This window comes from Neolamprologus brichardi, chromosome 10 (genome assembly GCF_056152115.1).
Source record: "Neolamprologus brichardi isolate AB-2024 chromosome 10, ASM5615211v1, whole genome shotgun sequence".
Classification (NCBI taxonomy): Eukaryota; Metazoa; Chordata; class Actinopteri; order Cichliformes; family Cichlidae; genus Neolamprologus; species Neolamprologus brichardi.
The window spans coordinates 27,360,345-27,377,861 of record NC_142113.1 but is presented as its reverse complement, the minus strand read 5'-3'; the positions used below and the strand labels follow the sequence as shown (position 1 = coordinate 27,377,861).

Below are 17,517 nucleotides of genomic sequence, written 5' to 3'. Positions count from 1 at the left end.
CTGTGGGCTACCCTTAGCCTAAATAAATATATTAATGTTACTGATACAGTAATAAAGGTAAAGTCAATAACTACTAGTAGGTTACTGAAACAATTTTAGGGTCTGGCATCAAATTATACAACGCTATTAAAGTCTACGCAGAATTAATCCTTATGTTTTAGATGACTGTCAGATTTTTAATAATAAATGTAAACCTCCTGTTCCACCAGATCCCAAAGGTGCTCTATTAGACTGAGATCAGGTGACTTTGGAGGAAATGTCAGTACAATAAACTCATTGTCACGTTCAAGAAACCAGTTTGATGATGTTCATGATGGCATGATGTGTTATCCAGCTGGAAGCAGCCATCACAAGACGGGTACACTGTGGCGATAAAGGGATGGACATGGTCAGCAGCAATACTCGCGTAGACTGTGGCATTTAAACAATGCTCAATTTGCACTAAGGTGCTTAAAGTGTGCCAAGAAAATATCCCCCACACTATTACACCATCAGTAGCAGCCTGAACTATTGATTCAAGGCAGGATGGATCCAAGCTTTCATGTTGTTTACGCCAAAATCTGGCCCTACCATCTGAACGCTGCAGCAGAAATCAAGACTCATCAGACACGGTACATTTCTCCGGTCTTCTCTTGTCCAATTTTGGTGAGCCTGCGCGAACTGTATCTGAGTTTCCTGTTCTTAGCTGATAGGAGTGGCACGTGGAGTGGTTTTCTGCTGCTGTAGCCCATCTGCTTCAAGGTTTGACATGTGCATATATAGTTCCCTTTCTTTATACACATACTGCATGTAAATGTCTGTTCTTAATTAATGACACTGGCAAATGCTAATGCAGTTATTGCTTGGAAACAGGAACCATCAAGGGAGGATGTCTTAACCAATATGAATATAGAATAGCATAATGCTATCTTGAGTAAAATGTATATCAGTATAATAAAACGAATTACTCACACTCAGACCAACTGTGAATAATTATTTAAGCCACTTAGCTCCGTTCACTCCAATTCATTGAGAGCTATCGAGTGTCCTCTAGGTGAACTAATTTCGGTGCACTGGGACTAATAATAGGTGAACATGATCTCCATACATCAGATCTGGTGCTGAGCAGCTTTCTATTTCTTCACATAGTTGTTGCATTCTCTCAAAAAACATTTTCTTCTCAAGTTTACTATCAAGCCAGCCCTTCACTCAATAAGTAAACAGTAGCTGCAGTGGAAAACAGAGGCAGGGAAACACAGCTCCCACTGTGTTTATGCATTTAGCTGTGACACAGGTGCTAAAGGAAGCCTGAGTGTCTACTCAGTACATGAGGAGAACATGCAAATCCCAAACTGCATAGTTACTCTAATAACGTCCAAGCAGGTCATTACAACATACACGGCCTAAAGGGAAACAATAATATTTTTCATAGCCAAATTTTAGTTATCCCTGTAAGGCTTCAAAGTACCCTAAATGCTCATTTTGCGTCAAAAAGATCAACTTTTGGATCTTTATGATGCGATAGAGAGGGGGTATCCTTGATATCGTCATTGTGAAGCTCAGAGTTCTGGCTGTATGCACAGCAGCTCCACCTGCCTGCTGTTCAAACCTTCTGTTTTAAAGGGGTGGCCATGCAAAGGAAAGCTGCCTAAAGGAAGTGTGGCCTCAAAGGGAGATGAGGTAAGACGCTTGTTTTATATTGTGGATGAAATAAGGTGCTAAACAAGGATTCTTTTATTAATGGAAATAATGCAAAACTACACTATTAGAATTCAGGGGTAAAATAACGTAGCTGGAAATAGGTGTAATAGCTCCACTTTGAGATTATGGTTTATTATAATCAAGCCCCCAATGAGAAAATAACTACTTACCCTTACATAAACAGGTGATTCAAACTTGCACATTGATTTATGTAAATGCAGTTAACAGAAATCGGTGGAATAATAATCTCGGACATATTACACGAGGGCTTGATTAATATCATTGTTTTCGTCTGTAATAACGCTGACGTTTAATGTTATTTTTTATATATTATTACTATAGTGAACATGTGAAACTTTTCCTACAAAAGGTTTAAAAGGGGCTTGATGTGGTAGCAGTTACTGTGAGGCTGTTCCTGTGTTGCAGGTGTTCTCACTTCAGCAGGTAGCAGACCTGGGCGACAGATGGGGAAGATTGACAGTTTGGATTAGTGTGAAATAATCTCACTGATGTGTGCACATCTGGTGGCCCTAATGGTGTAAGCAGCAAAAACACATACATTAACAACGCGATAAAAAATACATAGCATGAATATTTTCAAGTGATAAAAAAATCATTTTAATAAAAAATATTTGAAACAGCAGTGCACACGGGCCTAATGCAGTATTTTCACATTCTTCAGTTTGGAAAAGAAAACACGAATGCGATGTTTTGATGCAGGAACGAGAAGAGGCTCGAGTGGCACCTGCTTTATATTTATGACTGACGCGTCCTAAAACTATTGCTGTATATCTCAAAAATTGCCTCTAAAGTTGTTGCACTTATTGGCATTGCTTAAAGATTTCACTCCACGCAGAGTGAAAGGATCACATCTGTGTCACAGGTGAGAGGAATAACCGCTGATTACACTTTAAGTATTTCAGCACTTTGCTGTTTATTTCATCATAAAAAGCCAGAAAGACAGACAGAACCTTAGAGGTTAACTTTCCCTTCATGAAAGGAGGGTGACTTATAAAAGTAGATATGCATTTTTTCTTTTAAAGTCACATAGAGGGAGGGGGCTGTTTGTCACCTGTCACACTCAGTTGTGTGCCTAAAACTAATTAATGCAGCATATGTGCCTCATTTGAAGAGAGCCCCAAAGGCAGGTTCAAGCCACTGAGTGCCAGCCTCTAATACAAATGCATCTATCTGTAACATGCACACAAGCACTCGCAGTGAAGGTCTGTGAGCGACTTCGCTTGATCAAATCACACCACATTTCTTAAAAACAACGTTACCTTATTATGTGTATTGTTAACGTTTCTTCCTCAGTGGATCAGCTACATAGTGTCCATTGTTTAAAATCACTACAGCGTCCTTCAGTCTTAACACTTAAGCAATTCTTACTTTTACTTACTTAGAGTTAAAAAAACAAAATAAACAACAAGAAAAAGATGTTCACCTGGATTTTGATAAAATCCTCCACAGGTGAAGTGAAGTACATTAATCATCACATTAAGGTGTGATGATCTGTCGGGAAACCCTGAGTCTTGGAAGTTATTTTGCCGTGTACCGCACACCTAAACATTGTTGCAGACTGATCACACAACCTCGTGAGGCAGCAGCCTCTCACAGAAGGACAATATGCCTCACCAGACTGCAATGTCCCTTGAAGATCACGATAAGGAGCCAAAGACACATGCTCCTCTTTCTACTTGAAGCCCAAAAGAAAAGATCTGCTGCCAACTCCTGGTTTAAGGACACCCGCAGGGATCTCACACCATGCCACTGTTTTGCCAGGTAATCTCAACCACTCTCCAAACAACCGCTGCAACCGCTCTCAGACAGAATGATGAAGGTTTGCAAATAACTGCCGTCTGATTTAAGAATGCAGATATATTGCCAACACGTTGCAATCGGTCTGACTCACATTGCACCAATGAGAGCAACTCGCCTGCAATAGAGGACTGGATTCAACTGGTTTGTACCTATTATTGATTTACTTGTGTTAAACATCTTTGTCCTCTGCACAGTCATGTGTGAACCACTGTTAAATGTATTACTTCACTGTGTGTGGAATAAAAGACTGTATACTACTTGTGCTGCTTCACTGGTTCTTTGCCATTCTGGTTTTTCTCAGACATTATTGTCAAAAGTAAGATAACATCCATTTATTAGTTTTCATACTACAAGTGCTCTTTAAAATACTGTAATTTTGTTACTATTTCTGATAGAGACAAAACTCACAGTTCTATAAAGAGGAGACGATGAGCTTTAGTCAGTGTATCACAATAGCACAAGGTCTGAGCTCAGACATAAAGATTTTGCCACACGTGCTTCAGATTACCTTGCCTAACCATTCTGGGCTAGAGAGACAATTCAGATGTTTCCTGGAGGATGAAAATTATTATCTAATTTTACAGTGAAAATTACAAAAGTAAGTCCATTGAGCCTGTCTAAGTCTTGGTCAATAAATATTTGAACTGTTTTTCCTATTAGAGCTCCTATGGAGTGAGAGATAGGAGACAGCTTGTAAAGCCAGTTTGGAAATATGAATGTCTTTAGTGTGTGGGAGGGAGTACCTGAGGAGAACCCACACTGGTACAGGTGCAAACTCAATCTAGAGAGATCCCAGCAGCACAGCTACGGTTACACTATACTTCTCAGGACAATCACATCTTGTTGACAGCACTTTGCCAGTTTCTTCTATATATACAGTCGTGATTTAAATACAGATAGACAATAATGTTGCAGTTCCACCAAAGGTCCTTCTCTTCCTATAACAGCTTGCATTTTGTGCAACACAACAGTCACGCTGAAATAGCTAAAACTATATCCTGTTTTAATGGCATTAAGTCGAGATGTGAAGCTTTAAGAGAGATCTTGTTAACATGACTTCTAAGCAGATATATGGAAGTTTTTCTCTGCCTGACATCAAAGATTGCATGTTTTCCAGAAGTCCATCTGTTCAGCTCTGACTCTTAAAATAATTCTAATTACAAACCACATTATCAGTATCAGATCTTTTAAAAAAACATCTTTTTTTTTTTTAGCAAAAACAATTATCAAACCAACGCTGTGCCAGTTAAAAACCTGCCACGGTGTCCCTTTCACCTACCAATATGTTAAGTAGTCAGTGATGTTGGCAGTGCCATCTGTGGCTTTGATAGTCAGTCAACCCGAGATCATCTGTGCGCGGCTGTCTGAGCTTTGCACCGACCTGTTCCTCATGTCAAAAGATTTGGAATTCTGCCAGAGTTTAATACACATGTCTGTCCAAATGATTTCAGCGTTCACGACAAACGAACATACACGCGGCACACGTGGAGCCCGCGGATCAAAGGCGCGGCAGACAGAAGCCGCTCTTTAAGGAAAAGAATTCCCACAGCTAGCTGCCGGATACTGCAGCGATCAAATTCTGAAGTCACAATCACTACATTTGTTGCACATCAGTACCCGAGTAATCTGGCACACCGTGTCCTTGTCATTTAATGAATGCCTTGTCTCTTTAATGACATTCAAATGTGACAGCTTAGTCCTTGGATTAAAGAGAAAAGTTCTCTGGTTCACCCGCTGCAATCCCACTGTGAGCAGAGTGGCCATTATACTGCTGTATTCCTCTCCGCTATTAGGTCTCTGAGCGCAGCTCAATTATCCCACTACTCTCACATGCTTGCTGACAGCCGTGTTGGCAGGTGTGTCCTTTCCAGACGTGCTCACCTCTCCGGATTGGAAATTAGTGAGTGCACCTAGCCATCAGCAAAAGCAACTGACATCCTCCACCAGCATGCCCTTTCATTAAGAGTGAGGAGATGGAAGTGAGATGAGAAGAAGAAATGCTGCTGGAACATCTAACAGCAAAAAGCTGCCTCTGAACTGTCGGCAGCTTTTGTGCATTTCTAAGAAACAAACTGCACGCGCAGAGTTGATTTACCTCATGCAGGTTACATGATGAAAAGAAATCCTCCAGAAAGAGACGGACCGGTTTTTAAATGTGGCGTCCATGGGTGCAATTCTGGCAAATATATTTAAATAAATCAATTACTTTGCACACTTTGAGGGAAAAAGTAGCCATGAAGGAGATGAATAAACCTCTTTTCATTATACACCCTCAGAAATGTGAATGAGCCTAGAATATAATCATGTATGATTGTGTTTGGACTCTAAAATATCCATCAAAGTTTGCTTCAAACCCGACTGAACTCCTCTGTTGTTTATGGAGCCGTTTCTTTTGCTCGAACAGAATTTTGGTTGGAGCTTTGAAATTGTTTGTGCTGTCCTGCAAAATGAGTTGGTATCACTTTAGTCAAGTCTTTATATAACTCTTTTTATAGTTTTTGTTTCACATGAGCGGCTCCAACTCTGCGGGTCTCACGAGTGAAATGACTTCTTACCACAACAACTTCGCAGAGCCAGAAGTGCAGCCGAGTTTATCCACATGCATAATAAAGTCAGTCATTATGTCTGAGTTTTTCCAGTTCCTGGCTCTCTCATTTCTCAGCTAAAGCTTAATTTATAAGAACAAAACGTTTCAACACCCACTTCTCCAGTCCACTGGTAGCTCATCTCAAAGCCTCTTCTGTTCTCTGCTGCATGTTTAATTTGTTCCCTCCTGCACTCCACGCCTCCTCCCCTGTACCTAGCCCATTTTACAGGGAAATGGACAATCTTGGGAAGAGCCTTCCAGTTCAGCAGTGTCTCGGCTTCCTTTCTCTTTCAGACACGAAAAGCGGGACATCGCCATGGCAACTGCATTTGAGAGGTTGTAAGGAGTGAGGCGGTCAGCGCGGACAGAGTCAGAGGCTGTTAGAAAGCAGGGTCTGACTTGGTGTTACAAACTACGCCTGGAAATATGAGCATGAATTATCACCTTTTTTATCGTGTTACTGGGAGTCACCAAAATTCTTGATTTTGGAGGGAGCGCTTGAAGGGAGCAACAAGTGCATTTCACTTGGCTTTCCGAAGTGATTTAGCGATGCAAAGAAAGTGATTTAGCAGTGTTGACAATATTTAACAAACCTGTAAATTTGAGCATGCTGTGTGAGACATGCAGGCCAGGTTCAGCTTATTTGTCCAGATGAAATTATTCTTAACAAAAGCTCAAGTTGCAGCTGTTAGGCTAAAGGCTACGCCGACCAGATGCCAAGAAACTAAATATAGGACTCTTAGGACTCTCAGTAGTAGCACGTAAGTCAAACTTACACCCGAAACACGCATAAGCATGTTTGATGTTTAGCACGTGAAGGCAAAGAAAAAAAAAATTGTTTGATCACACGCTTCTTTATGTCACGTTCGTCCACGTGCGAAACTAAAAAAACATAACTGGTGGGGGAAAAAAGAATCACCTTCCGTCGGCCTTCAAGAGTACAGTCGCTGCATTTCTTTTTCTTTGTGTTAGCTTCCATCACACTCTGCTTAAATCTGCATAGCCTGTGGCTCCGTGGTGACTCGTAATTTTCCCCGCTGGATGTAGCGGAAGCTGCAAAAGACTGTGACAGGTTAATCTGCACTTGACCCAAGATGATGGCCTTCTCTGCTTTCTCTTCACAGCTGCTGGATACAAGCCAGACTTTCTAAAACGGTCTGTCCTGCACTATAACAATTTGAGAACCAATAAAAAGGTGCAACGCTGTCTCAACACGAGGGACAAGACATATTTGTCCTGTGAAGTCCTACATAAAGAGGGGCTAGTCCTGCTCAGAGAGAGCATAGCCTACCTGGCCCTACGACCTGCCTATAAAAGTACAAAACTATCCTTGCCTTTTCCACCTTCGGTTTTTGTATGCACACCTGCAACACGGGGTGTGTTTATGGCAATAAAGGAATGTGTCACTCATTTTTATTACTGGGGTCATAGAGGGGAGGTTGAGTGATTTTTAATGACAGATGAAGCACAGAAATAAACAATGGCCAATAGGTACAGGTTGTGCAGTAGCTGCAGGCTCTGTGGACGCTCTAATTTCCTCCCTTTCTCGCAGTAACCTGGTGTCTCGCTTGCCAGCTGGATGCATTCACATAGCACTTCTCCACAAGTGTCTTACAATTCATCTCTCATTCACTCGCACGCAAACACACACACACGCAAACTATCAACAATGTGGAGCGTAAAAGACTAGTTCAACCTTTCATATATCCGTTTAGTGAAAAATATGAATGATATTCAGCATTGTAAATGCAGCTGAAAGGGGCTTAATTATATCGAGCTTATCCGATTTTTCTTTCCTTTTTTTTTTTTTTCAAAAGATGAAGCTGAGTTTACAGCTGCATCAGGCCTTGGTGAAATGTATCTTTTGATAAGTAAAGAGAAGAAGAAGTTGGCTGTTATTTCATTTCAATTTCATTATTTATAGCCTACTGTAACGCTGTCTCCTGGAGATTCATCGTCGCTGTTATTATCTGCATTTGCTGACTCATCAGTTTCTATAGTCACTGAAATTCGCGTCATTTTAAAGCGAATCACCCTTTTCCGACGTGCATTGAAAATACATTGGACACCCACATGGGTGGTTAGCTAGCTAGCATTAATTAGCAAATTAAATCGGTCAGAGTTTTGAACTGTTGAAGAGTTGTAAGGTAGAAAAAACACGAGCAAGCAGAGGGTTTAAACTGGGATTTTGCAGAGGCACAAAAAATGTGATCCTCTGGAGCATTCATCTGAACAAGACTAATATGGATACAACAAATACCTCCAGCTAAATGCTGAACTGGGCTAGTCTCATTGCAAAACACACAATGTCCTCGATTTCACCTGGTTTCACCTTTAAGAAAGAAAAAATAATAATTTGACATATAACTTTTGTGTCTCTATATTTAGTATATACCAACTCTTGAGGGGATCCTCAGACTATTTCGCTCTGTTCACCAGCTAGCTGCTACACTGTATTTTTAGAGCTTTTTTCCTTAAAAAAAAAACAAAAGAAACACTCTGCCTGCTGCTGCAGTGGGCAAGAGTGCTGAGAGTGAACCAAAAACAGTTACAGCTGCAGGTGTGACAGCTAAACAATGAACTGAAAGCTCTGCAAAGATGAGGGGAGCATTTTCAGGTGCTGTAAGCACAGCACATGCAGAATCGATGGTAAGCTTAAAGTTCTTTGGGAGATACAGAAGTAATGCTCAGCAGCAGCAACAGAAAACTTTTGTCATGCAATATGAATGCTACTAGTACATACCAGGCTTCCGATTTTAAATGGAGAGCCCCTGAGATATCTTCAAGGCATAGAAATACAGAGTCGGTTCAATTAAATTTTAAACAGTTTATTTATACAGTGCCAATTCAGATGCCTTCAAATGCCTAAAGTCACTTTAACCCTTGAGAACTTTGACAATCAGATAATCTCCTTCAAGCAGCACTTGGTGACTGGGGGAGAGAAGAACCCTGTTTTAACAGGAAGAGGAGGGAGTGAAGAACAAATGCTCATATCTAACTCTAAATGTAAGCTTTGTCAAAAAAGGAACATTTTAAACCTAGTCCTAGAACTACAGAGGGTATCTTTCTCCTAAACTGGGAGCCGGTTCCACAGTGAAGAAGCCTTCTGTTCTGTCTTTGGAAACTCTGAGAACCAAAAGTAAGTCTGCAGTCTGAGAGTGAATTTCTCTGTTCCAATAATAGCTGGGTTTTTTGCTCATTCCAGACCTTTATGTGAGAAGAAGGATTTTAAATTCCATTCTAGATTTGACAAAAAGCCAATATGGGTGAAATATGATCGCTCTGTCTAGTGCCTGTTAGCACTCTTGTGGCATGCTGGATCAGCCGAAGGAGTAAAGCATGCCTCGCCACTTGGCTGCCATCTTGAAATGGCCCCTGCCATGTTTTTGGGCAATTATTTTGAAGCATTACCTAAATAAAGTTTAATTTTAACGGTCGCCTGGACATAAAAACTAGAGAATCAGCAGTGAAATCTGATTTAAAAACAAGTGATTAAACTTTAGGGGCGGCACAGTGTTGGTCTCACAGCTTGGGCTAGGTTAGTTAGCATGTTCTCCTTGTGGGTTCTCTCTGAGTGGGTTTATCCGACTGTCCACAGACATACAGTACATGTTAGGAATCACTGGTGTTTCTAAAGTGGCCTTAGGTGTAAATGTGAGCATAAACTGTTGTTTATCCCTCTCACCGTCCCCATGACCCTGAGGTTGAGAGCTGTTTCTAGGACTTCACTTGTCTGGACAGAGATCTCAGCCCACTCAGTCCTCTCGCCTTTTCATGCAACAGCAGTGGTGGCATCTCCTTGGTACATTTATATATGGTAAATGGCCTGTATTTATATTTATATAGGACCCCAAAGCGCTTTACACGTACAGTCATTCACCCATTCACACACACATTCACACACTGGTGATGGCAAGCTACATTGTAACCACAGCCACCCGGGGGCGCACTGACAGAGACGAGGCTGCCGGACACTGGCGCCACCGGGCCCTCTGACCACCACCAGTAGGCAACGGGTGAAGCGTCTTGCCCAAAGACACAACAACTGAGACTGTCTAAGCCGGGGCTCGAACCAGCAACCTTCCGATTACAAGGCGAACTCCCAACTCTTGAGCCACGATTGCCCCGTATATATACATATATTTCACTTGCTGACAAATATACTTAAAAACTTAACTTACATTAAAAAAAAGATTTTCGGGGTTAGGCAGGAATCCATGCAGATTATTTACAGGGTGGCTTGTGAGAAGGAATAAATATTGGAGGAAACTTTTGACCTCTGCTTAAACTTAAAATTCATACACAATGGTAATTTTAGACTCTCTGTTCATTTATTTTAAATCAGAAAAATGACTAAATTGAAGCTGCTGAAGTGATTTTTAATGCTTAATGTAAAACTACCAGTAAACAAATCTTATATTAATGATGCACGACTGCAGTTAATTGCAAACATCTAAAAACTGACTGCGGTCTCGGATGAACATCTGGGGCAACCATTCAAAAACTCATAAATGTTAAAAACACATCTTTGAAAAAGGAGGACAAAGCATCTGTGGTCTCTTCAACACAAGTGTTCAGCATCATATAGAGGAAGCAGACGTCACTGCTGCTGAGAGAGGACACCAACGAGTCGGGAGGCTCTTCATCTCCCCCCAATCCCACCTGGAAAAATCTGACTACATCATGGTCACATTAGACATCATTTTACAAAAATATGTTAGATATCGCGATTAATGCAGAATGTTAAGCAATTATAGACCTTGACGTCAATGACTACGCGTTCAGATGTGGCGAAATCCAACAGTCGGCCTACTTTTCACTAATTAAATCCATAACTGAAACATAAAAGAGCAGCAGTTCTGATATGGATTAGCCTCTGCTTCCTTTGGGGTGTGCAATACATCAAAATAACAAACGATAGTAATTAAATTCGTCAAGTTCCCCCAGAAACATTTAGAATTACAGCTAAAGGTGAAATTCCTTTTTTTTCCTGTATGTTGTAGGTTGTTACTTGGCACAAACCAATACAGAAAATCTGGTCATAACTCCCCTTTGGGATATAAAGTTTGGATTAGTTCAACACAGAGTTCTGACCTTTCGACCCCTGACCCAACACTCATGAAAATTAAATCAATATTTTCCTGAAAACCTCCTGTCTGACATGTCTTTTTCCAGCTGCTGGATTATCGAGCACTGCAGGCAAAAACGGGTCTTTGAATGCCTCATCCAATATGGCTGCCTTTATGTAGCAAATCCCCTTCTTAATTTGAATACAGTTACTATAATATTCATACTGATACCACTGCACTGATTCAACTTAACACTTCTTACAGTACTGTGAAAAACTCTTGAACCACAATTCATTTCATCATATAAGGAAACAGACTTTCTTGTCATTGTTTAGAAATGGTCTTGAGTGTTTAATCTCCAGGCTTCTGGAGGTCTTTCATTGAACATTGGCTGCTTCTTCACTTTTCAGTCCAGTCCTTGTAACAAGGCATTTTAACAGGAATGTTGTTCTTGTTTTTTAAGGCATTTAACATATTCATTCATGCAGAAGAATAGCAATAGTCTTTAAACACAACAGATAACTCAGCAAAGAGTCAGTTTAACTTAGCCTAAAATAACAAAAACACATATTTTTTCTAGTGCTGTCAGCGTTAATCTTGTTAAAATTACATTAACACCATAACCGGATTAAATCTCCGTTAGCGTGTTATCGCGGCTTGCCCCGTGCGTGGGGCTGCACAGTGTCAGCGCTGTTAGCTCGTTAAAGCGTTAGGGCCGTGCATCCCCACGCACGGGGCGATCTGCGCTAACTTGCTAACAGAATTTGCCACCTTAATGCGGTTAACGTCATTTTAGCAAGATTAACGCTGACAGCATTCATTTGTTTGCATTCTTTTGTAGAATCTATGAAAAAGGCCAAAGACAACAGAGTTTGGCAGGCATAAATCAGCACCAGCAAGCTGATTAGTTATTAGCTGAAATATTGTCATAATCCCAGCATGGCGTGCAGTGTCGTTAAACAAAATCTGAGGAAACTTGACAAGCTATCTACTGCAGACAAACAGCATCTGAAAGTTATTCCATTTAAAAATAGGGAATACGTCAATGAAAGACCTGACACAGGATGTAAGAGATGCATCTGGCTCTTCAGATGATCCATCTCCGTTTCACTGAAGCCATCAGAAAATGTCTCAGTGGAAGGGAGCCTGTCAAGAAGTCATTCTCAGGAAAAAAAAAACATGCAGAAAAGGCTGAGGTATGCCAATTTACAGAAGACATGGAGTGAAAATCAGTGGCATTGGAGTGATGAACCCAAATTGAAAATTTCTGGTTCAAACTGACATTACATATGGAAGTGGTCAGGAGAGAGGTTAGAGATGGCTGTGAGTGTCTATAGCCATCTGGGAAACACGGTGGAGGCTCAGTCATAGTCTGGTGGTGGAGATCTTGTCAAAACTGATGGAATTGTGAATGCATAAAAGTACCGTCAGATTTTGATACACCGTGCAACACCATCTGGAAAGTGTCTCAGCGGGAGCCACGTCTTTTTTCTGCCGGACAATGATCCCAAACAAAGAAGACTGGAAAACTATTCCTGGTGGTCATACCAAATATTGACTTTCACGCTTGTGTAAAGAAATAAGCAGTGAGTCAAGACTTTTGCACAGTACTGTATGTGTTTCATACAAATATGCTGTTGAAAACAGAAAAGAAATGTTGGTTTGACAACATTTTAACAGCTGTTTGTCTTATTGACTCCTTTTCAGTTTGACTGAAACCATCATAAAATTATTCAACAAACTTAATTACCATAAACAGGTCAGCAGAGGTCTGCTGCTCTTTTTTTTTTGTTCTTCAGCCCTCTAAGATGGTCATTAGAAGTCTGTGAAGTGCGATTCAAATTTCTGCAAAACGAACACATGCTTAACAGAAAGCTCGTGATAACGCCTTCATGAATTTGGTTCCACAAATTATGAAACTGGAGCCACGAAATTATGAAAAAAGGCTGCAAATTAGGCGAAATTGGAAAATGATGTGGATCATCTTCATTCAAGTAAATGAAAACAACTAAATTAGGTCTATTTTTGCCCCAACACACAGCATCATCTAATGCTGCAGATATAATCAGCCCTGGCCTCAGTGTGGGTTATATTCCTCTGTGGCACCTTCAGGGAAACACTGTAATTGGTTAGTTGGTGAAACCATTTTGCAAGTGCAGCTGAAGTAAGAAGAATTAGAAGGGTTTTTATATATATTTGACAGCATAACTGCAATTAAAGTAAAATGCAGCCTGACTGGTACCTGCTTCAGTATGGCCAACATAAACCTGACACACAGCACAAAGCTGACATTTCCAGGCTGGGCAGCCTGGCACAATAATGTCTGTTGTGTAACAGTAAAAGCAGACATGCTGCAAAGACAAATATACAAGTTAAAAAAAAGAGAGAGCAAGAGAGACATAAGGAGGAAAGTAGAGATACCAACCATGAGCTGCAGGTTCAGTGCTGGGCGCAGTGTCTGAGCACACAAGGAGAGGACATGGCAGTTGTGGAGGGAGGTGTGGAACAGGAGGAACAGCATGCAAATAAAGAAGAATTGGGGTGGGGGAGGCAGGGAGGGAGCAGGGCAGGGGGAGAAAACAAATGACACCCATAAGCAAGCATTCAGAAGACCAGAACATGACAAAAGACATAAGACTTAAGGGAAATCAAAGGGAACCAAAGGCAGTGCAGAGATAAACACGGGCTTGCATTCACACACAAAAATACACTTTGCACTGCACACACTGGACGTTCGACTCAGAGGGGAGTGTGGCTACTGCTCGAGGAGATATGGAAGAGACTATTATCGTGTGCTGTTGGCAGCTTTGGTGTGCAGAAATGAAAGACTATCGAGGGGAAATAATTGTGCAGCCGTCTTGATGTATCAGTTTGTGACTTGGAAAACATTTCACCAGCACTTTATGAAGGCAATGTTTCATATGGCAAATAGTTAAGTGAAGCAGAAACAAAGTAACAGAATTTATTGTTGAAATAACTCTGCATTGGATGCGATTCAGCAGCCAAATTATCACCAGCCAACTCTTATCACTTTAGGCTTTTTCAACACCAGGTTTTAAATTTAAATGCACTTTCCTGTAGTTGCTATTCGTGAGAGTGGCGACCTTACATTTTAGCTCCACTACTAGTAAATACAGCTAAAAGGATCTTGGCCGGGACTGTGTAAAACTTGGACTGATGGGTGTCAGCTTGCAGTTTTTTTCTTCTTTTTGTGGAAAATGCTACATAAATTATCAGCTGCCGCACATCCTTGAGTCTGCCATCAGAGGATTTCAGATGCTGTTAGATAAACTGACAAGCGCTGTCTCAATAGATGTTACACCTGCCCTGCTGTGCAGCGTTTGCTATCAAGCATGACTACTTCACCGTTTTGGTCAGCAGCAGTGTAGCTCGAGAGGAAAAAACGTTATCAAATGTGAACATTATCTGCATTATCCAACTTCGAAAAATGTGGTGGCATCATGGTAACTAATAGAATTTCACAGGAAAATTATATTTACAGTGTATATTATGCGTAGCTCTTGGTTAAGTAAATACAGACATTTCACATGGCTTATTAAGTTCAGTTGATAGCTGGAGATTTATAATATTTCAATGACTTAAGCCATTGCAACTCAGTATTTGAGATCCATCAACTCAGTGCATTTAGCAACGCTGGCTGCTTTGATTAGGTTGCTTTTACATTAGACCAAGCCACTGTGTAAAACAGAGACAAATCACAGCCAAAGCTGGTGTAGCTTCAGTGCACACAGCAGACAGCTACACCCCACTGTATAATTGGTGAGACGAAAACAAACAGTTCACTCTCATTTAAACTACCAGTTACATGTCTTTAACTATGTCAACTGCAGTGTGTTTTAAAAGATTCAGTGTGTTACATTTGAGAAGATTTGTAGTCTTACTCATATAATATTTTAAGGTTTTGACTTCAGAACATACCCCTAATCTCTTCTCTATGTCTAACATACTACATGTGGACCATTTGTAGAGAGCATCCTGAGACACTGGCTGTTTATAATAATCAATGAAAGTATGTGCATTCTGTGTCTCACTTCGACTATAGAGGTCCGTCGCAGGTGTAGCCAATCAAAAGATAAGTTCTACTCTGTATCCGCTCTGCGAATGTGAAGTGCTCGTGTGGTAGAAGTAACCCTACAATAAAGTTTAGGCCCTCCTTGACTATGAAAAGCCGATTATTCTGAAGCAGGACAGTTTTGTTCCCGTGTGTCACTTCCAATTCTTTGGTCTTTTCTCTCTGCAGGGACATGTGACAGGGCCTGTAAGGCGTTGATACAGATAGATGTTATTGAAAGTTAGAGATTTGTGCTCGGTGCTAATGTGCAGGGAACAATAGACCAATGCCACACCTCACCTCTGCTGCCAGAAGCTATGATACAGGGAGCAATTTCACAAGGTGAGTCCGTCTTAGAGTTACTGAAGTCTCAAAGGATCCGTTCTCCTTGAGTAGTTGAGACATGTCAGTGCTAAATAACGCCCTGGGCCAGGGATTAGACTGACAATGCATATTTGGTGAAGTTACAGCCCTTAAGTGCCTTAGTATGAGCCACAGAAGTGACCAAAATAGTGCTTTTTTTGCAGTTGGATGCTGAAATTCTTTGAGCCAGATTAGTAGGGTAGACTGTTAAATGTGGACGTGCATTACCCAGCTATCTCATTTTGTGCTGCAAACAAACAAACGAAAGCGTAAAATCCCCACACAATAAACTTGCTTGATCCTGATTACAGAATCCTGTCATACCAAAAGGATGCTGTATGAGTTCTGAAGTGACAATTAGGTTTACACCGTTATATGTTGACAGAATGACACTGCTTTCCACAGGAATTAGGAGGTATAAAACAATACCCTGGCGTAAATATGACAAGCAGGATCCTATTTCACTAATTGTGAGTGTTTGGGCAGTGGTGTTTACAGTTGCACAATAGTTCTTTTGATGTTGTCTGAGTTCCAAAAGGATTGTTGACAAGTGTTAGCAGACCTTAGAAAAGTCTTTCACGAAGCAAGTGCTACTTGGCAGTTATTTCAGGCTAACAAGGCCAAGCTCCTATCTGGATAATGGAAAGAGACAAGTACACGATCAGCAGTCACATTTGATCAAATTTGTTTTAAAAAGTGGTGGCTGTGCTCAAAAATGAATTTGAAAATCTTTCCTGAATTGCAGTCACCACATTGCGTCTGTATTTACGGCTCAGTCAGGAGTGTCTGCATTATCAGCAACAGCGTCTGTTCGTCTCGCCAGAGCAGTGAACAAATATCATGCTTATCACATTATGTATAGTGTTGTAGGGGCAAAAAACCCCTATAAACTTACACATTATATGCTCTCATATTTATGGTGTTTGAGTCACATTCACATGGAGATAGGTAAAAGTTTAAATAGCTTAGTGTGTGTAAGTATTATTGCGGGGGGGGGGGTTATATAAAAATGCAGTGCAAATCTCTCTGGAAATGCTGGCATCTCAAAATAGGCACAAAGAAGGTCTGAAAAATGCTCATTTTAGGTAAAATGTCATACAGGTAGACAGCTGCAAAAATCTCTGGTAGTGGAAAATGTTGGTAATCTTAAGATATGGTTATTTTTAGGGACCAGTGAGTTTATTTTATTTATTTTATTTAGCAAAAATAAATAAATACTATCTCTACTTTTAAGATTAGGCTTAAAACTTTCCTTTTTGCTAAAGCATATAGTTAGGGCTGGACCAGGTGACCCTGAATCCTCCCTTAGTTATGCTGCAATAGACGTAGGCTGCCGGGGGATTCCCATGATGCATTGAGTTTTTCCTTTCCAGTCACCTTTCTCACTTACTATGTATTAATAGACTTCTCTGCATTGAATCATATCTGTTATTAACCTCTATCTCTCTTCCACAGCATGTCTTTATCCTGTCTTCCTTCTCTCACCCCAACCGGTCGCAGCAGATGGCCCCGCCCCTCCCTGAGCCTGGTTCTGCCGGAGGTTTCTTCCTGTTAAAAGGGAGTTTTTCCTTCCCACTGTCGCCAAAGTGCTTGCTCATATGGGGTCATATGATTGTTGGGGTTTTCTCTGTATCTATGAAGCGCCTTGAGGCGACTTTTGTTGTGATTTGGCGCTATATAAATAAAATTGAATTGAATTGAATTGAAAAACAGGCGGCTGACAAGCAGAGGACATACACCGATTCAAACTTTTTCCAGAATCAGTCTGTTGTTGGTAAAGACTCAGGTTTAACTGCCTGATGCCTCGAACTCTGATCATCTCGAGTGGCTTCTGGAACATCTTTTTAGACTCTGGTAAGTGTCACAGAAGCATTTTTGCTGACTGTTGGTGAAGAAATTCAAAATCCAAATCCAGGCTCTGACAC

General features: G+C 40.8%; 1 protein-coding gene across 5 annotated transcripts in view; it reads right to left on the bottom strand.

Moving 5' to 3' along the window:
• cadm1a (cell adhesion molecule 1a) overlaps positions 1-17,517 on the bottom strand; it is a 471,405-nt gene that overhangs the window by 26,226 nt on the left and 427,662 nt on the right. For 3 of the 5 annotated variants that reach the window (XM_006785090.3, XM_006785093.3, XM_035905320.2), the window contains one exon: positions 13,583-13,615. The exons of the other annotated variants lie outside the window; for them this stretch is intronic. In XM_006785090.3, coding sequence (XP_006785153.2) covers positions 13,583-13,615 — 33 coding nt within the window. The remainder of the gene's footprint in view (positions 1-13,582; positions 13,616-17,517) is intronic. 5 annotated transcript variants of the gene reach the window in all.